The sequence below is a fragment of the Hypomesus nipponensis genome, chromosome 12 (genome assembly GCF_054491055.1).
Source record: "Hypomesus nipponensis isolate SF chromosome 12, ASM5449105v1, whole genome shotgun sequence".
NCBI classification, from domain to species: Eukaryota; Metazoa; Chordata; class Actinopteri; order Osmeriformes; family Osmeridae; genus Hypomesus; species Hypomesus nipponensis.
The window spans coordinates 8,670,776-8,696,476 of NC_140372.1; the positions used below are offsets into that span (position 1 = coordinate 8,670,776).

Consider the following 25,701-nt stretch of genomic DNA (forward strand, 5'->3'; position numbering starts at 1 on the left):
ACCCCTACAACACTGTCCCCGTGTAGGCTCCTCCCCTCTAGCTCCCTGCAACTCGGTTGTGCCATGTAGGGCTTGCTTTCTGTTTCTGAGGGAATCCAGTTACCCATGTATTAAGATGCAGCACACTGTTGTCCATTGTGTGTAATTGTATTTGCTCAATCTCATCAAATATCTTTCTTTAATTGAGAGTAGGTATATCTAGCAAAACTTAATTAGAAGAACGAGTATGAGAAGGGCATTTTTTATTTTTGGCACAAACTGTTCATTCCTATTATTATACATTTCAACCATTTTTACTGCTAACATGAGATTTAACATAATATTACATAGCTTGAATGTACCGTATCTGACTGTGTCTCTGTATCATACCAGAAGTCTTTCAGAAGGTTTCAGACTAACACCCTTCTCTCAGCCAGTTGACATGGTACGGTCAATCCATCCCAGGAAGTTCGCTACGCGGGTGTAGATCCCATAGAAGTCTTCACCGGCACAGCCTTTTCCCCAGCTTACCACCCCGGTAAGAAACCAGGTATGTTTGTAATGAGTAACCAGCGGCCCACCACTGTCCCCCTGACACGCGTCCCTGCCCCCCTCCCTAAACCCCGCACAGAGCATGTTCCGAGTCACGTTGAGGCCCGAGTGGGCACGGCACTCCTGCAGGGGCACCCGTGGTACCTCCAGCCTCTGGAGCAGGGTGGAGAAAGGCCCAGACTGCGCCAGGCGGCCCCAGCCGCTCACCACGGAGGTGCGCACAGTGGCCAGAGTTCGCTCGAAGGACCCGTCCAGCGCAGGCAGGCACACGGGCACCACGAAAGGTCCAGGCCGTAATGGCCTCCGCAGTTTGAGGAGGGCCAGGTCGACGTCTGTAGTGGTGTGGTTATACTGGGGGTGGATGATCAACCTTGCTATGGGCCTCACCTGTTCTGTGTTCTCTTTCATAGAGCGGTTGTGTTTACCTTGAAACATGGAAGAACGCACTGTGAGTGGACTGCACACCAGAGAATATTGTTTATTCAAATGACCTTATTGTCTGTAGTAACAGGTGCTGAAAGTTACTGCAGTTGTTTGACTATCATTCACTGCCTTTGAATCTATTCAGAATATAAGGTAATGGTGCAAATAAATGAATTGTCAGTTTACATTACCTGTTGGGTCTGGACAAAAATAATGAAAGGTTTCTTGATAAACTTACCTCACCTTTAAACTCTCTATGTGCTTTACCTGCAATAATCTGAATATGAGTAGCATCCATCCTCCACACGCAGTGGGCAGCAGTTAGAATCCACTGAGGTGCCAGAACAATCGCTCCACATTTATACTCCTTCCTGTACTCCAACAGAGCCTGGGGAGAGGGGTGGAGGGTGGCATGTGTGTCAGTGAGAAAGACAGGAGAGAGTTAGAATGAACAACAACAATAAAAGTCTGAACGTGTTTGATGTGGGAGAGAATGTTGAGATTTTGTTGCAGTACCTGCCATGGACATTGTCCTTTAGGGCACTCTTCACCTTTCACTACCCTTGGCTGGAACTCATTCACAGGTCTTCCACAAGGGAAGGGAACTGTCAAGAAAATGAAGTAGAAATTTCAGTAGAAATCCTAACCCTTTTACCTTGAAAATAGATCATGGTCTTGTGCTAAAAGAAAGTGTCCAGATAACTGCAAGGGTTTTGGGGAATTGTTGTGCAGTAAGAGTTTTAGCCAGACCTTGTGGTAGACAGCTGCTGTTGTCCTTAGCCAGCTTGTAACCAGGGGCACAGTAACAGGTGTGAGTCAGATCAGGGAACTCTCTACAGAAATGCTGACATCCTCCATTTTTATATAGGCAGCCATAAGAGGTACGTTTCGCTGTAGGTAGTATGCACACGAAACCACAGTTAGCTAAACCATAAAGGATTTCTACAATGTCTGCCATACATTCAATGATTTGCCAGACAACTTTATGACGCTAAATGAGAGTTAGATTACCCACAGGATGTAGTCACATTCAGGTGTCTTCTACTCACCTCTATCACAGTTTCGTCCTTCAAATCCAAGGGGACATAAGCAGATGTAAGCGTTCACCTGATCCACACAGGGTGCTCCGTTCAAACACGGCCCAGACTCACAATCATCCACGTCTACACAGAGAAACAAACCAGACCAGACACCGGCAGATGGAGTAGGGCTGAATGACATTGCATTAACTTGGGTAGTTGAGTTAGTAAAAGATTTTTCATACCTGAGTATATTTTCCAAAACTTGTCCTGTACCCAAGCACATACAAGTTATCATAAGAGAGGGAGATGGAGATGTTAAAATAAACAGTCTTTCTCAGTTATCCCAATGCACATTTCGCAACACGAACGTCATCTCATTCCATTTATATCAGACCTCATGTTGAGGTGAGTTGTTTCATAGCTCAGAGCTTATGTTGTATCACTCACTAATTGTTCGGGGTGAGTGAAGATCTCCCTGGCCTCCTCATATGAACAGGTCTCCTCCAGACACTCTCTCTCCAGATCTCCTAGTTTCAGCTCCTCCAGTAGGGAGTTAGCACGCCTCAAGCGCGGGTGGCCCAGAACCCCGCTGGCCTTCTGTCTGCTCCGGAACACTGCGGCAGCTGGGACATAGCATCACATAGAAACCACGGTGGATCTTAGGAGCTCATTTCTTTCCTTGTAATCAAGTCAAAAGTGTCAAAGATCAGCATTCTTTTGTACATTTAGGCCCAGTGAACAGTAATTTATCACACGTTGATCCTGGACGTCCAACTCACCTCTTGGTAGCCCAGAGTCAGCAACTGTACAGAGAGACAGAAGAACCAGGCAGGTCAGCTTCACCACCAGGCTGTGTGTCAGAGACTCCATTCCTGTGTTTACAGGGCTTTGGTCGAAGTTCAGTTTTCTCAAAACCATGAACTCTTCTTGTCCAAATACAAATGGACACTAAACAGGGAGGTCATTTCTCCCCTCCCTGGTGGAGCACATAAGGGGAAACAGAACGTTGTCAGGCTTGATGTTGCACAATAATTGGAGTTAAGTCAAGGTTGTTAATGTCATTATTCTATATCAGTATTGTCAAGTATTTCTATTTTCTAAATACAAAAAAAATTCTAACATAACCCTAACCATTACATGTTAGGTATGGTTCAACTTTTTAAACTTATGTTTCCTTAGAAAAACAAGTCAAAAACAAACATTTTACAGTTTATTTTTATGTTTCAGAGCAATGCATTGTTTTCACTGCAAGAGGTTATTCCACAAACATGAGAAACATATATCACAACATGGGGGTAATTGCCCAAAATAATCATGAATAGTTATACATATACTGTGGTAGTGTTAAGTATTGCATAAAAGCAGAACATTTGATAACATATGAGGTATGAATAAACAATTTAATTATCATATCTTAACACAGCACAGGCCACAAAGTGGTTATGCTCAACTCAGCAAACTAACACTGTATTTGTGTTACATTAATCAGTTCCACACTGTGTGCATTCATGAGAGTATGTTTCATAAAATTCTAGCTAGACTAAAGAAAAGGTCACCATCAAAATATCTTACAAACAAAAGCAGCAAATGGTAATCTTTTTACATTCAGTATCTGATAATGCTTATAATGTTTTTATCACATATAAGACAGAAGATAGCTTAGTAATATATACATTAACATTCTGCATCAAAGGTAGAAGGGAGATTTATACTAGCCTTGTTGTGACCATGATGTCGTAACTCCCTTCCAAGAGAACTTGAGGTTGTGAAAATGAGGAAGAAAGTGGAATGTGAGTGCAAACCGTGCCACTTCATGTGCATCGACACATGGGACAGAGTCCCAAAAGGGAAGACAATAACACAACGAATGATGTAAACTGCTCAGCTGAAACTCAGCTGAGCAAGTCAGACACTTGAATGGCGGTTTTTAGAAGGAGGCAAGTCTACTGTTCTGTCCGTCTGTTTGTCAGAAAGAAAGTAGGAGTAAGGTTTAAATAAAATAAATATATTTGAACTCATTTTACTGTCTCTCTCCCTCTCCCTCTCGCTCTCTCTCTCCCTCTCGCAATTCCCTTTGCTTTCAAGACCACTAGGGGTCACTGTTTTAATTTTGGTCCACCTCCTTCAGGATTTCCCGGATCTGCTCCCGGGCGTGATGCATTCCATCCTTCCACTCCTGGGGCACTGCCCTTCCGTTGTGACCCGCCTGGGCCCCCAGCAGAGCCCCCAAAGCTGCCCCTCTGTTACAGTTCTCACCTGGAAAGCACCATCAAGACTGATCAACACAGTGGCAATAGAAAACACCAAATGACATACACCCTTAACAGAACACAGAACTGTTTCATTGGTTTGCCCCGTGTTTTCAAATGTACTACTGTAATTATTAACACAAAGATGCCATACGATTCTAAACTCACCACCACAGTTGGTGTTAGTCAAGATGCCTCCATGAGGGTCATCATGGAACTCATGTGCCAAGTAGAACATACTGCTAAGAGCACCTGTAAGGGCATAGGAGCAAACTTTCATCAAAGCCCATTATTTAAGTCCGATATCAGAGTCTATGCATGAATTAAACGACAGAATGAGCCACCTTTAGTATAGCAGGCCAAGCCCAGAGCTTCCACAGCACTCTGATGAACCTTCAGCCTCTCTTCTGAAGAGACTGGAAACCTGGCCGGTGAGAAAAAGAATATGGAACACAAATACTCTTTTAGTTCTCTTGTCCCAATAATTCTAACCAATAAAGCATCCATCACTGTAAGGGCAAAGCTAGTACCTGGCTGCACGTCGCATGTAGTGCTGGCACGTGTCCCATGCGTCCAGCGTGGGCGAGCGGAGGGCTGCCTCCGCATGCTGTTTGAGGTTGCCGCCATTCAGGGTGGCGTGAAGGGCACGGGCATATAGAGCCACGTATTTTTCCACCTTAGGGTGGGGGTGTGTGAGTCTGACAAACTCGACAGCTGCCGACAGCTATGAGAGAAAGAAACAATAATTGGAGGGACATAGAGAAGGAAACCGACGGAGACAGCATTGAATGAATCTGAGAAAGAGGAATGTTTGACTAGATAGACAATCACTTTAAAACTTTGGAAATTAACATTCAGGAAATGGGGGGCTATCTCTCACAGCTTGCTCCTCATTGGCTGAAGCAGATAGAAGGACAAAGGGAATCGTCATGGGGATGCAGCCAATTGCATCAAGCTGGCCGTCTGGAACAGACACATTAATCTTCTGCTTATAGCGCTTTTCTGCAAACTCCAGGATCTGGGACAGAGATAAACACAGGTACAAGGCAGTTCAAGTTTTATTTTAGAGTTTTTTTTATACTTCAAACTGTAATATATGACAGTAGATGTGGGGTGTGTGTGTGTGTGTGTGTGTGTGTGTACCTTGCTGGGAGAGGTAGGTCTGGAGTCCTGCCAGTCAGAAAAGAAGGATCTATGGAATGACTCTGCATAAGTGTCTTCATGTGTACCTGGCGTGGTCATGAACTGAACATAATCGTTCAAAACGGCAGCACGCGCTTCTGGGTTCGACATGTTGGAGAAGTTGCCCCCTGCCAGTGTCTGGGCCACTCTCAGAGAGCAGATGGCATTCAGGGTGCTGTCACCTGCCTGCATTCCTGCAACACAGAGAGATCTGATTTGTTTCACTAGTAACTGATGATAAGTTTCCTCTGTTTCTGAATCAGCCCTTTGACAGGACACATGAAAAGTATGACATCACTTGGTGTATGCAAGTGGCATGTGTGTGAGAGTGAGCTTCTACCTTGGTGGTAATGGACTGATCCTGCTGCTGCCTTCCAGAACTTGAGTTTGTCATGGAGGATAACATTCCCCACCACGTTAGGGCGGTTGGCTGACGATGACCATGCTGAGCGACCACTGCCAGCTGTAGTCAAGATGGGGAGAAACAACTGATTGAGAATGAACACATTTTTGAGCCAAGCTTTACTGCATTCTGAACCATAATAAAGAAAACAAACCTGTGCATTCAAAGTAGGTTTATAAGAAACTTCTTACATAATCGTGTAATAAATTATTGTATGAAATGGATCATACAGCACCTGAGTTGGAGAGAGTGAGAATGCTGGATGGATGCCTGTTCTTGGGCGCATTGAAGCCAGTTATCCAACCTCCAAAGTCTTTCCTTATGTCATAGACAGAGTAGTACCAATGTACGGGCATTGACATCGAATCCGCTGCGCACATTCCCCAAAGCGCTTCACCAATTGACCGTCGCACCGGTGTCATTTCTGCCACACTGCTGTTTCTATGGGTGAAAAAAAACTAACATTGAATACATGAATGTGAAAATCGTAACCCATACTTGGAAATTGATGACAAATGAAAGTAAGATCACCATAGCTTGAGAAGAGCACAATAGTTATTTGACGGTATCGTTTCGTATTAGAATGAAAATGACAGGAAAAGTCAGGATGCTCCTTACCCAAGAGAAGTGCTTCTTCTCGCTTGCAGTAACACCAGACTACTGATAATAATTTCGGGAAATAACTTGCGTAAGGTCATTTTTTCGATGTTACAAAACAATACAGGAAGTAGCTAGCGAACTATGAGTCCGGCTAACCCTAGCTAACTACATAACAGCTAGACACGTGCCCCCACCACTACAGTCAGATGTATCAGCATGACTTCACATAGCTGTATATCCAGTTAGATTTGACGCACAAGTTACAAAACATTGCGAGCTGTTGCAAAATCTATTGCAAGTTAGAACTATCTTATCTCACACATGTTGTTGTTGTCAGGTGCATACTCTTTAACGGGGGGACGAGGTTGATCACAAATTAAAGCAACAAAGGCGCATTAAACAAATTTGTCAGGATGATTTTCTTACAGTAATGTCCTTCACTTTCTCGATGAATTGAGTCACAAACAAGCAATGAACGTAGCTGAACTGTTGAGAACGACCAACATTTTTTTAATAACACTACAAAGTGTCTGGATTTGAGGGTTTACAGCAAGACAGCTATATACGGCCGCGGGTAGACTGATTAACTAGCCAGCCAACTAGTGCTAGCTAATCAAAGCTCATAGTTAGCTAGCTGGGATAGCAAGTAAGATGTAAAGGGGCGACGTTTTATTTGGACCTGCCGCTAGCTAACCAGATAGACCAGATATATAACTACTAGTTATTTTGCTGGCATCCAAAGAGTAGGCATAAGTAATTACATTTTTCGTTCCATTAAAATATTGTCTATACTGTACTACACTGGTCGGCTAAAGCCATCTGGAAAGGAAGTTAAAGCAAGCTCGATTGCTAGACTAGTGCTGGCTGCTACAGTACTGTAGCAATACAATCATCAGCTAGCTAGTCTAGCCATTGACATAAATAAAAATGGATGGAACAGAACAACCAGAAGTTGGTAAGAAAGGCAACGGATATAATTCGCCCATTACTAGCAGTCTAGCTAACTATTTTTCTTTCACAGATGTTTGTCTAACAATAGCGAAAGGATTTTGAGTTGATGTCAGCGACAGCATTTTCCTACCCAGGTTAGCTAGCTACAGATAATGACACTTTCACTGTGATTTCAGCCAGAGCGAAAACCTTTTGGATGGACGTTGATGTGGACCACGTTTTTGATGAATTGTGTGAATATTTAATTCAACTGAGAAGTGCAATTAAGACCTGTACAGCAACTGATAGAGGTAGCTAGCTATACAACATAACCACACACACACACACACACACACACACTGATAGGCATACTCATAATAAACATTCCATATAAGCTAATGTACGCCGTGGCTTGTGATTAATAAAACAATGGATTCTTGTTTTCCAGAGTACGTCCAGGGAATGAATATGATCACGTTACTAGAATCTGGATTGAGGTCAGCTCCAGCTGAAACCAATGATTCTTTTGTGGAAATTGTTATTGGGGGAGGTAAGGGCTACTGTACTTCCATGTGCAATAGAAGGGTATTATATCATTTCAATCTGCGTCATATCTTTGTTATTGCAAGTGTAGTTTATGCTTTGAATTTGAAATTTGGTGAGCCAATGGGTATTATTATATAATTACCTATAGCTAGGTCTTCACTGCAGCCTGTCTATGTTAGTAGTACTGTTAATCTTTGGAACCAGTGCAAGTGAAATGTGGCATGATAGCAACAAAAAGGTTGTGTTGAGCTGACAAAATCTAATCTCTTCTGTCTAGAAATGATATCTGTCTCAGGTCTTGAGGCTGTCAGCCCTCAGACCCCACGACCTCCCCTGCAAATACAGCCCACGTCGCCCTCATCTGTCCACTTTGATGGCTCTGTGGACCCCCTGTCTCCTAGCTATGTCAGCAAAGAAGATGTAGCGTCCCCGATCCTTCCCCTCCAGCTCCACTACCAGCCCCACGACTGTAGCCAGGCCTGTATTCCCAACCTTCCCAGGTCTGCCCACTACTTCCGGTGGCACAACCCTCTGAAGGTGCCCCTCCACCTGAGCTTCCAACGTCAGTGTGCCGGGCCTCAGGCTATGAAGTCCAGACTAGAATCTGAGTGTGGGGAGTCAGTGGACTCGGAGTCCTGTGACCTTGCCGAGTCGGGCGTCACGTACCAGGCCCCCTGTGGACGGAGTCTGCATACGCCATGGGAGGTGCTCAGCTTCCTGCTGGTGACAGGGAGTCACAGTGTTCTGCAGATGGACTACTTCAGCTTCAACCCTGAGGTACAACTGGATTGTCCGCGACCGTTGTCGTGGCGACCAGTGCCGATGGTGCCAGCGGAGAGGGACCTGAGCCGGGGGGTGGAGCCTACACCGGTGGAACTATGCACTGGAGAAGAAGGGGCGCGGCCAGAGGAGTTTCGGTACAGGAAGGAGCGTTGGCCTCATGGCTGTTTTCTCAGCCGCGGGCCGTTGTTCAAAGCTTGCTGTGACTGCACAGATGGCTGTCTGGATGCTCAGAGCTGCGCCTGCATCAGAATGGCCTATAGGGGGCAGCACTACCTCCACCAGCGGCTAGCTGAGCCTGTACCCACTGGGTGAGTTACTGGACAACGTGCTGGGTCCAAACAGTACAAATGCTCAAATGGCTGTTTGTTTGTACTGTAGCATAATTTTCATATTAGTCTTGTGATTAGGACAGTGTGTGTCACAGATCCTGTGTTTTTTCCAGGATCTATGAATGCGGTCCATGGTGCGGGTGTGAGCAAAATCTGTGTCAGAACCGTGTGGTCCAGCATGGTCTCCGTGTGCGTCTCCAGGTCTTCCAAACCGCCGACAGGGGTTGGGGGGTGCGCTGCCGAGACGATTTGGACAGGGGCACCTTTGTATGCACTTATGCAGGTGGGATCAAACAATGGTTCCGTGTGTGTACCTGTGTTGTGTCAATTATTCTAAATTCTAGTCCGTCAACCACTAATCAAAATTGTATTACTTTTGAACCCTCCTTGATCTCTCTTCCTCTATACAATCGACATAATCTCCATCCCCTCTTTCCATCTAGGTGTAGTTCTCAGGGCCTGTCTAGACCCTGACCAGCCCCTCCCACCCAAGCGTCCGAGGGCGGAGCTTCCCTCAGATGACGAGGTGGAGGTTGTGACTGAATGGCTGGCACCCGTGGAAGGACGAGGCTGTCCGGAGCAGCTGGGACCCTCTGCCCCCACCTCACCGCCCCTCCACGTACCTGTGATCCAAAGACCTGCCGATTCCCTACAGCCTGATCCAGACCCCCTTCTGCTCAATGGCTTGGTCAGACTCAGTGCACACATGGCAAACAGCACACAGAATCAATGTAGTAGGGTGTGAATAAAGGGGGACCTTTGTCTTCATGTCAAACTTTTCTCACAAGACAAGAACACAGAATCCAAATTATGCAAATCTATACCAAGTTGTAAAAAAGTATACTTGTTGCCAACATGTGTCTTTGTATTTTCCTAGGTCAAGGCAGTAGTTGTGGGAAGTCAGGAACTGGACCACTCTCCATCAGGTAGTGCATTTTCTGGCACATTTAGACAAACTAAATACGTTGTTTGTACTGAATATTTTTTGCAGCAGAGGCTCCTATTTAAGGTCATAATTTTTATCATTGTGATTTTGAAGGGGTTATACATGCTTTTATCTCAACCTGGCTTGGCTGCTGTAATGCCAACTAGTGCTAATGTAAGTTCTAACCTTTTCTCCCCTAGCAGCCATAGACAACCCAGACCAGAGCACTGAGAACCCCATGACAGCCTTGTGTAAACCATTCCATCTCATTTCCAGGTTTGGAGAATAAGGAGAAAGTGGTGGAGAAAATGCCACAGATGCATTCTGAAGCAGTCAGCAAAGATCCAGACATGAAAGATCTTAAGAGAGGGACAAGTTCAAAGACTGCCAGACCAGACCTAAAACAGTACCCTGCAGATCAGATGTATTATCTAGACGCCACCAAAGATGGAAATGTAGGGCGCTTCATCAACGTAAGTGACCGGAGACACAGAGATGATGCCTCAAGAATTATTTCATCATTAGAACTTTTTTACCTCACGAACACTGATGTGATACTATGAACAGTATAGCTCATCAAATTCACACATCAATCCTTAATAATCGCTCCATTTTATGTGTTGTGCAACAGCACAGCTGTGTGCCAAACCTCTTTGTGCAGAACGTCTTCACTGACTGTCATGACCCCAACTTCCCTATGATTGCTTTCTTCACAAACAAGTACGTTTACATCTGCTTATCTAATGCCTTCATGAAATTATTCTGAAGACATCCTATTAAACATTTTTATTCTCTTGTTGACAGAGTGGTGAAGTCGGGGACGGAGTTAACCTGGAACTATTCTCTTGACGCAGGAAGTGACCATGACAAGGTCCCATGTCTGTGTGTTAGTGATGGTTGCCAGGGACTGATGCTGTGACTACAGGGAAACACCTTGGTTGAAAACCAGTCAAGCCCTCCACACAAACCATTGCTTATTTTTATACAATGAACACAATTTGTCAAATAAAACTTTTGAAATGAACTGATCCGACTGGTTTGTATTTCAAATGTATTTGTATAACCCTTTTTACATGCAAGCATGTCACAGAGGACTTCACATACACCCATAGAACTGCCCCTCAACCAACCTAAACCCTCAAGGAAGACAAGGAAAAACTCCCAACGGGAGAAAAAATGTAAGAAACCTTGGCAGGAGCAATTCAGAGAGGGATCCCCTTCTCCAGAGACAGTTGGTAAGAGAGGAGCAGAACACAAGCTAAACATAGTCATACAGTGTCAATGGGTTTTGAAACACCAAAATCCATTGTTTGGCTTTATAGACGTTGGATGGGACCGGGAAATTTGCTGTTGGCTGTCATGGCGACTGTATTCCGTTTGACGACCTGGTCCAGCGTTGGTAGACCGACGACCAGGCAGGTCCTGACAGCTCAAACCCCTCACACCACAGGGGTTGTGGGGGGGGGGGGGGGGACAGAGAGGAGAGCAGTGATTGGAGAATGCCAAGAGCAGCTAACAGTTACAGTCATAATAGAATGAGATCCCCACCGGTCAAGTGTGGACTAGTGCAGCAATTTAACAGAGCTTAAAGGGTATTTGATGCAGCCCCACACACCAAGACAGCAACAGCCCCCCTCAGTTGGAACATGAAATCTGTTCCAAGGGAAATAACTCTAAAATAGGTTATACTTATGAACAAGGATGAAAACAACCAGTCCCCCGTTGTCTCCAACTAGTAACAAAAACTATAACAATATACAGTAACAGGTTTACTTTTTCGTAACATCTAGACCAGTGGTTCTCAACCCTGTCCTCAGGGACCCCCTGTCCTGCTTGTTTTAGATGTTTCCCTGCTCCAAATGCATGTTTGTTACCAGGCTTCTACAGAGCTAGATAACGACCCTTTTATTTGAATCAGGTGTGTTGGCGCATGGAAACATCTAAAACATGCAGGACAGGGGGTCCCTGACGACAGGGTTGAGAACCACTGATCTAGACGGGCAATGTGAACATAAGCTATAATTACAATTTAAAAGTGACATGTGATACACACAGGCAAACGCACAACTCAGGTTTACATAGAAAGTACATGCATACTTACCTTTAAAAATCAGAATTGACTAAAGAGTTTTTAATCTAGTTTTAATGGTCAAAATAGTATCAGCCTCCTTAATTGAGACAGGTGATTTGATCCAGAGAAGTATATTGTATGTACAATATATTCATCTAGGAACTAGACTCAAAAGCAAATGAAGGTAGTTTCATTTCACAGCCTGTTTTTCCACAACCAAAGAGACTATGCCCACCCTATGAGGAATATTTAGTTTAAGGTCCAACTGTTCTCATCCATCCTCACTGCCCGTTAGACATCTCTTGTTGTAACCCATCACTGACTAAGACTCAATTACCCTAACCTTCAGTCGCACCCAGCCTGGTAGGCTTTAGGCCAAAGTGTGAACACTGGCAAGTCAACCACATTATAATAAACTTTTATTGAATTCATTAAAAAAAAATACATTAAAAAAAAAAGTGCAACCAATACATTAAAACTCTTGAGAATTAATGTCTTTGGGAGCGTTGTCTTCACGAGATGCAACAGTCTTTTTGGGTAAAAGCTGTGCTTGAATGTTGGGTAAAACACCTCCTTCTGCGATTGTCACGCTACCCAGAAGCACGTTGAGCTCCTCATCGTTTCTCACCGCCAGCTGAATGTGACGAGGAACAATGCGCAACTTCTTGTTATCACGGCAAGCATTTCCCGCCAACTCCAGCACCTCAGCACACATGTACTCCATGACTGCCGCCAGATATACAGCAGCACCACTCCCGATACGGTTGGCATACCTCCCCTTTTTTAACAGGCGAGCAATGCGGCCCACTGGGAAGGTAAGACCGGCCTTGCTTGATCTGCTGGTGGACTTCTTGTCCTTTGCCACAACTGCCTTGCCACGACCAGACATCTTTAAATTTTAAGACCTGGGGGGCGACCATTTCAGATTAGCATGTCATGCCATAAAAAATATATACTGAATACCGTGGATGTTGTATTTTAAAACATGTATAACAAAATATATAACCTTGTTTCTTACTCTCTATTAAACTCACACAAAAAAATGCCAGCAGCGCATAGGCTACTTCGTACTTACCGATGTATAGAGTAGTTCTGAACAGTTGATTTATGATTATATTCACCTTCTTTTATATTAGTTCTAAACACTAATTGTATGATTTATGGCACCTGTTCCATGCACCCCTCCCATTTCTCCACCAGAAGTCACATGACTCTTCTGATCATGTGACAGCTCCATACGTTGCGACCGAACTCTATTGTTGCGACACGCATCGTTGTTTTGAAGGAGAATGGCTTCAACCCGTGTAATGCAGCTGGCGGTGTTTCTGTTTTGTTTAGTTGTTTCTTGCAACTTCTATCGAATACCTCCACACGAAGAAGTTGCAAGAGTGGCACGATTTGTCGCAAACCAGTGCAACTGGGCTTCAATGGCTACCATATCAACCCACGAACCTGTGAAAGGACAACCGTTCTCCAACGCGTTTTCGATGAGTGACGGCCCGGTCGGTTTTGGGACAGGGGTGCCTTACATGTACCTCACCCATATGGAAATTTCCGTACAGGATTTGGAGGTGGGTACATTTCAGTCTACATCCCTATCCCTAAAATAGACTGCGACTGGAGTATTTGTGTATGGTCTAATGATTAACCCTTGTGCTGCCTTCGGGTCACAATGACCCAAAGTTCACAACGACCCATCGTTGTGCTGCGAAAACTTTATCCAATACAAAAACAAATAAAAAGCATTTTCTTTGAACTTTGTGGTGGCTGTGAGACAGCCTGGCGGTTAAAAGAAAATGCTTCACTTTATTTTTGTATGAGGTAAAGTTGTTTGTATGAGGTAAAGTTGTGACTGAAGGGTCACAATGACCCGAAGATAACAGAAAGGTTTAAATTAAATATCAGAGATTCAAAGTAGCATTCTTTTTATTTCATGCTTAGTGTCATTATTGAGCGATCTTTCTTTTTGAATGTATGTGTTTTGCCTCCATCATTAGGGTTCACTCTAATGTTATGTAAGTTTTAGAAACTCACTAGAGCTATCATGAGTCAGACGGTTTTGGTGTGTGGAAAGTGACTCAGCGAATTTAGCGACCGTTACCAGTGAGAGCAAAACAATGTCAGATTTCCTGAGTTTGGGGAAATGGCTACTTTCTGCTGTTACCCTGCCTGCTTATACATAACAGGTCTACCTTAGTCCATTGACGTGTGTGAGTAAAATACCATAGCCATAGTTCTAAATTCATTTTATTTTGTATTGTGAATCTCTTTAAGGTCAACCCCCAGGCTTCTCTCTCCATGTCCCTGGCCCAGACAGACTTCTGTAAGAACCAGGGCTATGATCCCCAAAGCCCTCTGTGCGCACACATCATTCTCTCTGGCTCTGTGGTGGAGGTAAGGACTGCTCATGAAGGGGGGGGGGGGGGGGGGGGGCTATCATGTCAGACGGGGGAGTGCAACATAATTCCTTCGTTAATAATTTGTTACACAGAACTTAATTATATTAAATATTAATCCAAAATGATTCACACCTTCACAAAGTCAACAACAACAAACAAACAGCTTCTGAATATGCAGGTAGCAACGCTAGTGCTAAATAACTATTTAGCTGGTCGGCTCCATTTCGCCGGGTAAGTAGCTAGGGTTCCTGAGACTGCTCACCAAAAGAACGAAGGGGAACCTTCGATTAAGACATGTCCGTAGGTACTTAGCGAAAAGTTGCCTCAATTTTCCTAGACGGTACTGATGCTGAAGTCTTGCTGATATAGCTGTCTGTCTTACTAGAACGGCGTATGTATGCATCGTTGCTAAAGTGTGCTGACATTGTGACTGTGTGTGTGTGTGTCTGGGCGTAAGTGATAGAGAGGCGGAGGGAGAGCAGGGAAAGGAAATGCAGATTAACAAATACGCTGCGTGTTTTAGCCTAAATAGTGTAAAAAATAATAATTACGAAACGCAATATGTGGCGGCCGGTGTTGATTATGTGGCGCACCGCCACAAAATAGTCTGTGTGGAAAACCCTGCTTCAGGCCCCTTTCACACACATTAATTTCACAGTCTGAGTACACATACATGCACAAATAAATCTAGCTATTAAAGTAGAACAACCATATTTGGATGGATTGTTATCTTGTGTCTGTATTTCAGGTCAACGGAACAGAGGGAGTGTTTGCCAAGAAAGCCCTCTTTAGTCGTCACCCAGAGATGGTAGACTGGCCCACTGATCACAACTGGTTCTTTGCCAAGATGAACATTACCAAAGTGTGGGTGCTGGACTACTTTGGAGGGGTGAAGACGGTCACCCCAGATGAATACTTTAAGGCCACCCCCTACAAGAAGCACTACTGAGTGAGTACCCACAGGCTTCTTTTTAGTTTTGTTTTTACTTTTCTGTTAAAGAGTAATACATTAGTATAAATTTAGGAGAACATCCCCAGTTCATTATCAAGCCATGATGAGAATCATGTGAATGGTACACAATTGGAAGACACTCTAAATATTCTGTTGGTGAAACGTTTCGTCAGAGAAAAATTATCAATCAGGGGATTGTATGTAACATGAGTGCATTAAACTGTTCTGTTTTACAACAGCTGCAAAGGATATTCTGACTAGTGTGTTCTGCCTTGTGATTCTACAGGAGGACTCGATCTTTGACATTGCTGACTGCAAACAATAAATCCAAAATGTTATTCAAATGAATTTGGTAAAGGGGGCTGCTGATTGGAGGGTGAACTTAAAGCGGAAAGCCCTGACATGTGGAAACCCTATATGTGCCAATAGACAAATAATAGACACTTTTTTGTAAATTGATAAAAAAGGTATTGGTGTGTGATACAAGCTATCACACAGTACGTAATTCAATTGCAGAGTGATGATGATTTTATTCACAGCTATTTCTTTAAAAATGGGTTTAAGGTGGTAGTTAGGTACACTTGCTAAAAGGATTCCACAAAACCCACTAAAACACTTATATTGGGCAAAGTTGGATTTTACTTGTTTATGTTGGATTTGCGTGTATTTATAACTGTGCATTGCACTTTAACAAATTATCTGCGTTTTGCATATCAATCAACAATCTGATCAGTGATTACTGAAAGTTTCAAATATATCAACACAATTTACCAGTGTGTTGATATATTTCTTTCCTTTCATTTTAATAAGGCAAACAAACAACTTACTTTCTCCAAATCCCATGGGTTAGTATGCTATTTTACAGTTTTGTGTTTGTATTACTGCAGGAGATGCATTGCCTCAGCACTGATGCACTATACAACTTGTCAGATGTATGAGTAATCTTTTTGTAAACTTACTTTTGGATGATTTATATAAATAAAGTTTTATGTTTTATGTAACTTGCTTGTCAGCTTTTTATATGAATGAAAAGAAACAGCATGTACTTTCATGCTGACTAAGATAGTGTATCTTCTTCTTATCTAAGCATAGGATTTTAAGAGGATGGATATGTGTGCTTGTGTGAGGGCATATAGTGTATACTGTGTGTAGTGTGCGCATGTGCTAGTTTTATGCGTGAGTGTGAGCATCACTAGGTAGAACAGGGCTTAACCACTTCCTGCCCCCAGACTTGAGATAGGAGAGTGAGAAGCAACTGTGAATTAGGTTAAACATCATTCTACTCCAGGCTCTACGCCCTCATCGGAGGTCATCTCAGCCTATTGCAGTTCCCGAGTGTGTGAGCGTCTGTCGAAGAGAGAGAGACTTCGGAAAGTCCAACTTCAGGGGACAAGTGGTACCTGACACCTGAATAGAAAGAAGAATTGGTAACAACTCCTTTGTCTCGCGCGGAGAGGGGACCAACCGCACCCATCCAGAGGAGAGAGAAACTGAGATAGGGAGGCCTGCTACTCCTGACCACCACACTCCCTTACCCAGGTAAGACCCCAAATGTACACACTTTCATCTGGGAGTCACTGAGCCTGCCAATCTATACAGCTGTAAATCAGGCCTAAGCAGCTTCCTAACGCTGTGTGGCACCAAGATAGTCTTCGTGGCCAGCATACATGTAACGGGCAGAATGATTTTACCAGCATGAAACTTGCAGGAAAATCAGGTACACCTTATATCTGTAAGTAAGTGTAGACATGAAAGTGCTATTCACCCGTTTCAAAAGCCATGCTATGAAAAGTATTCTGGATCACGTAAATACTAGAATTGTAACATGTGGTCGACAGAAATTATTGTAATACGTTGGATGCAATGTTCTGATTTATTTGCAAATGTTTTCAACTATACAGGATCATTCAAGAGATTTAAAATGTTTCCCAATTGTGTTAACATTGTAAAACTTACTGTACAGTAAGGAGTTACACTACCTATCCACACCATTCATGCCAGAGAAAAGTATCACTCAATTATGGCGGTGATCTCCATTTCAAGAGTAAGCCATATTTGTTGAAGGCGGAAGAAGAGAGACCAAAACACAGCGATGTAGTCAAGCTGCACAGGTAGCTATAGCAGTAAAGAAAACAGCTTGTGTCCCACATTTACACACAGGTGTTAAGTCGCCGCCTGTAACAAAAAAAAAACTAATATATTTCTTAAAGGTGTAACGATACACTCAGCTCACGATACAATACGTATCACGATGCTGGTTATATGATACAATACGTATCACGATATTTTGAACAACATTTTAAATGAAATTGAAATTCAATTAATATTATTTTCCAAAACATGAAACATTTTCAATAATTGTCTTTGTTGTATATACGATTTAGTTAACTCAGTTCAAGCGATTTCTGTGAATGCAATGAATGCACGCAAACTTCATATTGTAAAAATAGTGCCATAACTCTACGATACATATTGTAACATGTTTGTATTGCGATATATTGTTACACCCATAATATTTCTATATAGAATGGCCAAGAAAAAACAGTTTTCATTATGTATCTTCTAATTAACATCTTGATAAAAAAAAAACTGTATTATCCACTAATTTGTTCGTATTGATTGATGATCTGCTATTGTATTGTTGTAAGTTACAGAATATACTTTTCCAAATAATTTATTTAAAGTTTCCTATTAAAATCTCTGGTCATAAGTCTTTTGGAAAAACATTTGTAATATTCATAAAAATGTATCTACTGCATAAATCTGCCACTGAAGTGTGGAGTAGTGTACACATGCAATGACGGTGTATATTTACATCACAAAATCATGTTTTTCATGCTTTACTCATCTGATATAAGTGTGATGGTATTTGTACTGGATTTATGGACTTGCTGTACCTAATTCAAAGACATAGATTAGTGAAAATCCATTCGAGTTACCTGTTTTCCGGTGTATTGAATATATACTATTAAAGTAGGTTTATTCCAGTTAAACCATGAAGTTCAACATCTAGGCTCAGTTTCCCAGACATGGATTAAGCTTGGCCCAGCCTAAAAACGTAAGTGGAAATCTTATTTGAATCTTTCTCTTACTTTAGGACTAGGCTTAATCCATGTCTGGGAAACTGGGTCTAAGTATTTTCTAGGCATACTTCTGAAAACAATGACTTACGTGTGTTTAAAACAGTGAGTTAGTGATTTTCTCATGCAGAGTAACATGTCTCAAGTAGTATGCTTGTTAGTCTCTAGTCTAAATAGGTGATACGGTGTAACTGTTATAATTAACTATTGCTACACTAGGTAATCCCTTTTGCGAACACTATTCACATAATTCAGATCACTGCATGATATGTCTTAAATCCATCAATGACAGTTAATTTAATTAACCATGTAAACTTATTTGTTTAAACTCGTGTCAGTCATGTTTTACAAACCCCTGTTCTCCATTCAATTGTGTAACATTTGTTGACACTTAAATATCTATATAAAAGATGGTTGTAACATAAGTACTTAATCACCACAACTAAGGAACTGAATATGAATAGTGCTTGAGAAACTCAAGAGGGGCCTACATGTCATCCATCTAGAGATTACCACCTAAATGGTTGATGCATGGCAGACAATTTAGTGCTAGAATTTTATCCAGAAATAATATATATAATAACATGAATCAAGGCAACTGACTGTGTGTATTTTGTGAGACTTTGTGTGAGATAGGTGTTACGACTTCTTTCTTGAGAAAGCATTCATCACTGCGCATTTACTTGAGTCTGCTCTCATGCATGTTTGCGAACAAGTCAGCATATATATGGGAAGCTGCAGACTAATTTTCTCCACTCTGACAGCATTCTCACAGGCTGTCTGTGTCATTATGGGGAATCCTTGTTGCTGCACTTATACAAACTGGAAGGTGAAGGGGTTAGCGTAAATGCAGATGAGGGGCTGAGGTTCCCTCCTTCTCACTCTTCCCACTGAGACAAGGAAACATGGAAGGCGTCTCAGTTTCCGCTCTGCTTTACATTGTAGAGACCAGTAAAAAGGTGACTACTTGTTTACTACCACCAGATCGTTTTTTTGCTTGAGGAATGACTTGTTTTCTTAGATATATTTAAAAGTTAAAAGAGGCTCGTATTGATTTCTGGGTTGTTTATCGACCCAGCTCAACATATGCCCGTTTTAGACCCTTCAACACTTTTTTAACTAACTAACTGCCTTCAAAATGTTAAACTAACATCCAAAGTATGTAAAAACTGCACTTTTATTTGGACAACAAACGTCTAAATTGCTGGCATGCACTTGCTTGTAATTATGTGATTATGTAATCAAAACAGAAGTGTCCTTTTCTCTGTTCCAGAAATGAATGGAAATGTTGTCATTTCTTCAGAACAGATGGTTGTCAGTGGTTGAATTTGCAATCACACCAGTAAGGAGCCGAGTATCACTAGGAATCAAACACACACCCACTTTTTCTGTTTTCTGCAAAGGTCTTTCAAGAAATGACAGATGCTAACGTCACACATAAAAAACAAAGAATAGGCATGTTTACCTTCATATATAATCAGTAGGAAATTTAGCACATTTCTGAAATGTTCCATCATCAACATTGTGTTAAAAGTTAACTAAAGGTCTATTATCTTTCCACATTCAATTGTAAATACGCAATATCTCCTTTGACCTCAGAATGTATTGCATCTGAACTGACAGTTATATTTTATCTTTTTTAGAACACATTTTGTTCCCCAATGCTTTCAATGCTGTACTGAAGTCAATAGTCATAATGAAGTGGATGTATTTGCTGTGTATCAGTAGAAAATTATATATATTTTGACACAACTGGAAGAAAGAGACAGAGTGAGAGACAACTTGTGGCTTTTCTAGTCATCTGTAAATCAGACAGCCATCACTTACATGTCCACCCGCTGTTAATCTCGGTGTGGGGATTTCCTGTGTAAAATACTTTCATACTGACTGATGGCGTTTCACATCACATAAGACCAGCTGCGCTAATTGTAAAGTTTAAGGTTGACCTGCCAAAACCACGATTGTGACAATTATACGTGTATTAAGTCATCATCCAGTTTTTCTGTCTTAAGGTGATCTTAATTTGATAGAGGACATAAAGGGGAGGCTTACAGTCCAACCACACTATGTTGTCAAAATACCAAGATAATCACATGCACTGCCACAGTATTTAACATTGGCTATGTTGAGGGCTCATTGGTTACAGCTGGCATGCACGTCAAATGCTCGAGGACCCATGTTTGGCGTTGCTTTGCTGTCACCTTATCTAGCTGATACTTCTGCTCAGCCCAAATGTTTCCAGATGCCGGTGATAGAACTCGCAGAAAATAGTAGATAAAGAAGAGCTGTGGAGTGAGTTGGGGGTGGAAACCACAAAGATCCGCCTGCTCACCACGGTCAAACTCATCGCTTCCTTAAAAGCGTGGTGTGTGTATGTGCGCGCGTGTGTGTGTGGGCACGTGTGCTCGTAAATAAGTAAGTGCAAGTTTGAGTGATTCTACCCAAATCAAATGGGTCGTCAAAAAAGTATGCAACTACGGCACGTCTGAACCTGCAGAGAGAAAGAGAGACGAACGTGGCTCCTCAAACTCACTTTCTCCCACACAGTCACAGACACACAGTCACACAGACACACAGTCACACAGACACACAGACACACACCTGGAGCTCATGCAGGCAGTTACACCATCTCAGTCTCTGATGGAGCAACAGCTGGGGAAACCACTGAGCTACATGCAGCTCAGCTCATACAGACCACAGCAGAGCCAGGTAGAGCCAACCGAACCACACTGCTCCTTTCACAGCTCCGTCTGACTGTCACACATACACAGAGAAAGAGAGCTAGGGAGAAGCTGTGTCTGTACAGTGAAAGAGAGATAGAAAGATACATTGAGTTTATGTGTGTGTGTGTGTGTGTGTGCTTCTCAGTCCTTTAGCTGCCTCATCTGCTTGACATCTGCTAGCAGACACTCTTATCTAGAGCGACTTACAGTAACTACAGGGACGTAACCCCGAGGCAGGTAGGGTGAAGTGCCTTGCTCCTGGACATACACCGGAGAGCGTATCAAAATCTTGGACCAAGATGAAAGAGATAAGCAGCAGACATGTTGATGTTCATTCTCGTTGTGCCCCCTCCTCCATACAGAGGCAATGACTGAGCTATACGACCCCCAACTCTGCTACATTCTGGATGGCTTTCTGCTCCTCTATGGACTCATTATCACTGGGATGTACATCCGTGAGAAAGTGAGTTTGCTGACATGGTGCTTACAATACACATGGTGATGTACAAACTGGTATATTGATGGTGTTGATATTTGATATATTGATATATTTTGATTCCATGCATTCCTACAACTGCATTCCTACAACTGCATCTCTAATTTTCTCAAAGTTTTTCTTTCAAATATTTTGATCTCCTCTCCTCCTGTCTTTGTCTGTTACCCTGAATTCTGACAACTCTCTCTCTCTCTCTCTCTCTCTCTCTCTCTCTCTCTCTCTCTCTCTCTCTCTCTCTCTCTCTCTCTCTCTCTCTCTCTCTCTCTGTCTAACAATCTCTCTCTCTCTGTTTCTCTATTTCTCTTCAATATTAGTTCTTCAAATCGCAAGCCAAGGGAGATGATGATGCCATCTACTCTGTGAGTAACTACAGCTGGCACAGACATGATATATACAGCAGTGTGTATGTGTATGTGTGTTACATTGAAAGCTTTGTGTGTTTTTTTAGGATCTGAAAAAAGACGCAGAAAGAGGAATGGCACGCAGGGTAAGTAGCCACTGTGTGTATGTATGTACAACACTGAAATATAGAAAAACACCAGTTGGCAACACATGTTAAGTGAAAAGTTGCCTCTCTGGTTAAATCAAACATTAGAGCTGATAACCCTAATGCAAGTTGACATTGGTCATGTATTAATTCAATTCTTTATATTTCTATTATTGTTGTTTTCCATGGGACAAAAAGGGAGTGGACATTGATGATACTTATCAGGTAAGGACTGGAGACATCAGACAGAAGAAGATGGATATATATACTAGACCTCATTGTGTTGGCCGAGTATGAGTGAACTCAAACTGAGGCATTAACCGTTCCCCCTGGTCACTGGACAGAACAGACCTGTTTCCTAATACACACCATTTCATAGCACATTTGTCAACATACTGTTTGTAAGATCCATATTAGCCTTGAAAGCTATTCACTGTATGTGTGTCCTGTCTCTCCAGCCTCTGACTGCACGGCCAACCGGAGACACGTACAAAGAACTTCCTGTAAAGAAGGAGGTAAGATTTATTTTTCTATGAGAGGCATCGCGCGGGGCTTGTTATAGTGCATGGATTATCACAATGTTATCACAATTATCCTTTTAGGCTCCCAATGTAGCTGTAATTCTACATTCTAAAGTGGGAAATGAAACGCCCTTCTCCTTATTTTGTTGTTTTGTTGTTTACTTTGTTTTGTTGTTTTCACGTTAAATCAAACTGTTTCCATGAAGCTGGTATTCCTATTGTTTTATTACATGAATTCTGCTTCACTAAGAACATACTTAAAATGGGCAACATTCACCAGTGTGAAAGCTGCATGCATATTTACAAGCATGCAAATAGCTTTCTCTGCTGAATGTGCTCCAAAAATGTATTATTGTGATGTGGTCTGTTCTGAGTGATGTCTCTCTCTAATGCAGCGTCGCAGAAAAAGGGACGAGCAGGTATACCAGGTAAGCCACCCACACCAATCACTAAGCTCGATGCAAAGGATCTAGAGATAATATGGACTAGAGCTCCAAACCTACCTGTAACTTTAAACAGACATTGACACTTGCAGATTACATGTTATTGCTAGTTGATATGATCCCTCAAAGCAGACACACAAGCATGCATACGTGATGGCAGTTCAGGATGTTTGTGTATCTGATGGTTCAGTTGGTAACTCTGGTATCCTCTGCCAGGATTTGAACTCTGCTACCAAGGATACCTACGACTCTCTGCAGATGCAGCCCCTTGCCCTTCCTCCTCGCTAACCCCTCCCCTCTTAGCAGACCACTTCCTTCCCTCCCGTGGTCCCCTCTTCCACAAGAAGTTCTGAGACTTAATGTCCTTGAGTTCTAACATGCTCTGACATGCTCTCATGAAGGCTCTAAACATGGCCCTTACTTCTTTGCTTCTTTAATATCACATCATTGGGTGGGCCGATACCGGTTGCGTCATTTTAGATTAGTGTGTTTCCAGTGAAGGGAGGATTAAAGCACGTACAGGGCATTGAAAGAGGGCCTGGATATGGCACTGGTGTCCTTTTATTACATCTCCTCTGGCCTTTCACAGAATTTGCATCTGATTTGGGGTGGAAAAGATTTTATTATGCCTACTAACTACTTATTTTTACCTGAAACAGTCCTTGTATAGAGAAGATTGTGTTTCTTCACAAATATATTAGCTATTTCTATGTAGTTTTGTGTGTTTTTATCTTCATAGGTATATATGTTATCTTTGAATCTTCTTTGAATCATCTTTCCTTTCTTTGGTAAATTGTTCATGTGTTTATGATGCATAATAATCTGGAATCAGTCCAATAGTTTAATTCAGATTATTTTGTTAGGAGTAGTAGTTAAAGGATGGAACTTGACTTATACATCTTTATCTTTAACGAACACAATTTTTTTTACCCACCCAACCCCATTGACTGGATTTATATTTAGTTTCTGCCCTTTAGTTCAGATGAGGGGGGAAATTCCAATGGTTAGAATACAATGTACAGTATAACTGTTTGTCCTTTTCTCCAAGTCATGCTTATTATCTATACAATCCTTTTCTCTAAGTCATACTTTCTATCTATACAATGTATCTTGAGATTGAAACAGTATTAAAGCTGTCAAAAAGTTGTTTTGCTATTGATATCGATTTACCTGTATATGACATAAACATAAAACATAAAACAGTAACCAAATTCAATTTTTTAATTTTGTTTATATCCACAAGAAAGGGGGAAGGAAGTATAGTATTGTATATCTTTGCATAAATATAAGAAAAATACAGCAGAGATGATGCATGGACATGAATGACTACTCTGTTTTACAGTTCCTGCTAGTGTAGCAGCTACAATGACAGGTACACTTTTGTGTGCTTTGCATAATAGGAAATCTCGCTTGTCAGTCCATGTGTTTCCATAACACCTTGGCAGCACTAGTGGCAGGTACAGAAGGTGGTGAGTTATGGGCTCTGAATGCAGTGATGCATTTGAAAGTTAAATAAATCCCCTTTGTGCTGCCTTGTTAATACCCCTGCTAGTGGTTTTGTTAACTAGTCATTTAGGTCATGTGATCTGTGTTTCTGGTTGATTGCATAATCAGTAGGCTTTTGAACAGTTTGTGTATAGATAAAAATTGGCCACATGTTATGGCTATTTTGTAATGCAATGTACAAGATACATTGCATGTAACAACATCATGCTTATCAGTAGCTATTTCGATTATACATTTTGGAACCCATTTGTCTAATGTATCATATTGTTTCATTTGTGGTATTTGTTCATACTTGCCTTGTACTTTACCCTAATGGGAATTAAGATGTATTTTTATAGTAAGTAGTCAGTTTTACCCTACTATCAACTGCAATATTAAAGATCAACTTGGAACATCTTTGTCTATGTAATAACTGGGGATCGAGTTCATCTGCCTGTCAATTCATCCAAGGCATGTGAAGAAAACAGATACATTTAGAGCAGGGGCCTGCAGGTTTCAGTAAGTAAAATTTTAGACCTTTTTAAGACATTTTAAGACCATAAAGATTGAAATTGAAGACCTACACGACGCATTACCAAAAAAATATTCAAATCAAAGAAATTCTGAAAAAATATTTTTATTTCTATGAATTCAGTCATTGAAAAAGCATCAATTTAATTTACAGATAAAGCGATCACAGTAGTAATATAATTTAATTTAGTTCAGCACTAAGTACTTGAGGTGGGGGAAAAATCGATTCACATATGAATCGCAATTCAGTCTTCTAGAGATTCACATCGATTCACAATTTATTCGGTAAACAAAGCGTACGTTGTCCTTTGGCATTTAGTAGTGTCATAAGGGCAATTACACCGTCTTGTAGAAAGTAACTTTGCATTAAACCTCTGTGGCTCAGTGGGTAAGGTATTTATGAGTCGAGTTTTATTTATAAATCCAAGAGCAAATATTGAGCTGCAAGAAGATACTTCAGATTTGGACACAAGATCTCTCACACAGTAGCCCACATCCTTAACCACTGAGCTATCAGGGATCATAATCTTCACTCATCATTTAAATTTGACATTGAACTATCTAGTTGTAACAACCTGCAGAGTTGGGAT

The 25,701-nt window shown here is 41.8% G+C and overlaps 6 protein-coding genes across 9 annotated transcripts; 3 read left to right on the forward strand and 3 right to left on the reverse strand.

The window, feature by feature from the left end:
• Nucleotides 1-225: 225 nt before the first annotated feature.
• f7l (coagulation factor VII, like) lies at nt 226-3,782 on the reverse strand. Its single transcript, XM_084668738.1, has 9 exons — nt 3,693-3,782; nt 2,756-2,952; nt 2,424-2,599; nt 2,219-2,243; nt 2,004-2,117; nt 1,705-1,845; nt 1,471-1,559; nt 1,222-1,342; nt 226-956 (listed from the first exon to the last, which is right to left on the reverse strand). The coding sequence occupies exons 2-9, from the start codon at nt 2,892-2,894 to the stop codon at nt 409-411; spliced, it is 1,353 nt and encodes a 450-aa protein (XP_084524864.1). The 5' UTR covers nt 2,895-2,952; nt 3,693-3,782; the 3' UTR covers nt 226-408.
• On the reverse strand, nt 3,174-6,932 carry LOC146260930 (uncharacterized). Of its 3 annotated transcripts, XM_084668742.1 has the most exons (10): nt 6,837-6,932; nt 6,429-6,470; nt 6,046-6,251; nt 5,748-5,870; nt 5,369-5,601; nt 5,106-5,243; nt 4,756-4,949; nt 4,570-4,649; nt 4,394-4,477; nt 3,174-4,232 (listed from the first exon to the last, which is right to left on the reverse strand). In XM_084668742.1, the coding sequence occupies exons 3-10, from the start codon at nt 6,230-6,232 to the stop codon at nt 4,081-4,083; spliced, it is 1,191 nt and encodes a 396-aa protein (XP_084524868.1). In that variant the 5' UTR covers nt 6,233-6,251; nt 6,429-6,470; nt 6,837-6,932; the 3' UTR covers nt 3,174-4,080. The 3 variants fall into 3 exon arrangements, with proteins under 3 accessions (XP_084524868.1, XP_084524867.1, XP_084524869.1); XM_084668741.1 differs by lacking the exon at nt 6,837-6,932 and having other exon boundaries at nt 6,429-6,776; XM_084668743.1 differs by lacking the exon at nt 6,837-6,932 and having other exon boundaries at nt 6,046-6,268; nt 6,429-6,776.
• On the forward strand, nt 6,304-10,947 carry setdb2 (SET domain bifurcated histone lysine methyltransferase 2). 2 transcript variants are annotated; one of them, XM_084668736.1, is made up of 10 exons: nt 6,304-6,331; nt 7,538-7,651; nt 7,789-7,890; nt 8,164-8,977; nt 9,112-9,281; nt 9,442-9,686; nt 9,876-9,924; nt 10,200-10,396; nt 10,555-10,643; nt 10,728-10,947. In XM_084668736.1, the coding sequence occupies exons 1-10, from the start codon at nt 6,319-6,321 to the stop codon at nt 10,840-10,842; spliced, it is 1,908 nt and encodes a 635-aa protein (XP_084524862.1). In that variant the 5' UTR covers nt 6,304-6,318; the 3' UTR covers nt 10,843-10,947. The 2 variants fall into 2 exon arrangements, with proteins under 2 accessions (XP_084524862.1, XP_084524863.1); XM_084668737.1 differs by lacking the exon at nt 6,304-6,331 and adding an exon at nt 6,652-7,365.
• Nucleotides 10,948-12,396: 1,449 nt separating this feature from the next.
• On the reverse strand, nt 12,397-13,222 carry h2af1al (H2A histone family member 1a like). The gene is made up of 2 exons (XM_084668745.1): nt 13,070-13,222; nt 12,397-12,899 (listed from the first exon to the last, which is right to left on the reverse strand). The coding sequence occupies exon 2, from the start codon at nt 12,881-12,883 to the stop codon at nt 12,467-12,469; it is 417 nt and encodes a 138-aa protein (XP_084524871.1). The 5' UTR covers nt 12,884-12,899; nt 13,070-13,222; the 3' UTR covers nt 12,397-12,466.
• On the forward strand, nt 13,213-16,346 carry creg1 (cellular repressor of E1A-stimulated genes 1). Its single transcript, XM_084668744.1, has 4 exons — nt 13,213-13,565; nt 14,269-14,388; nt 15,142-15,342; nt 15,632-16,346. Exons 1-3 carry the CDS (start codon nt 13,284-13,286, stop codon nt 15,340-15,342), a joined length of 603 nt encoding a protein of 200 aa, XP_084524870.1. The 5' UTR covers nt 13,213-13,283; the 3' UTR covers nt 15,632-16,346.
• A 299-nt stretch (nt 16,347-16,645) lies between these two features.
• On the forward strand, nt 16,646-24,993 carry cd247 (CD247 molecule). The gene is made up of 8 exons (XM_084668041.1): nt 16,646-16,884; nt 21,511-21,611; nt 21,959-22,003; nt 22,093-22,131; nt 22,330-22,356; nt 22,590-22,646; nt 23,048-23,080; nt 23,312-24,993. Exons 2-8 carry the CDS (start codon nt 21,516-21,518, stop codon nt 23,381-23,383), a joined length of 369 nt encoding a protein of 122 aa, XP_084524167.1. The 5' UTR covers nt 16,646-16,884; nt 21,511-21,515; the 3' UTR covers nt 23,384-24,993.
• The last annotated feature ends 708 nt before the right edge of the window (nt 24,994-25,701 follow it).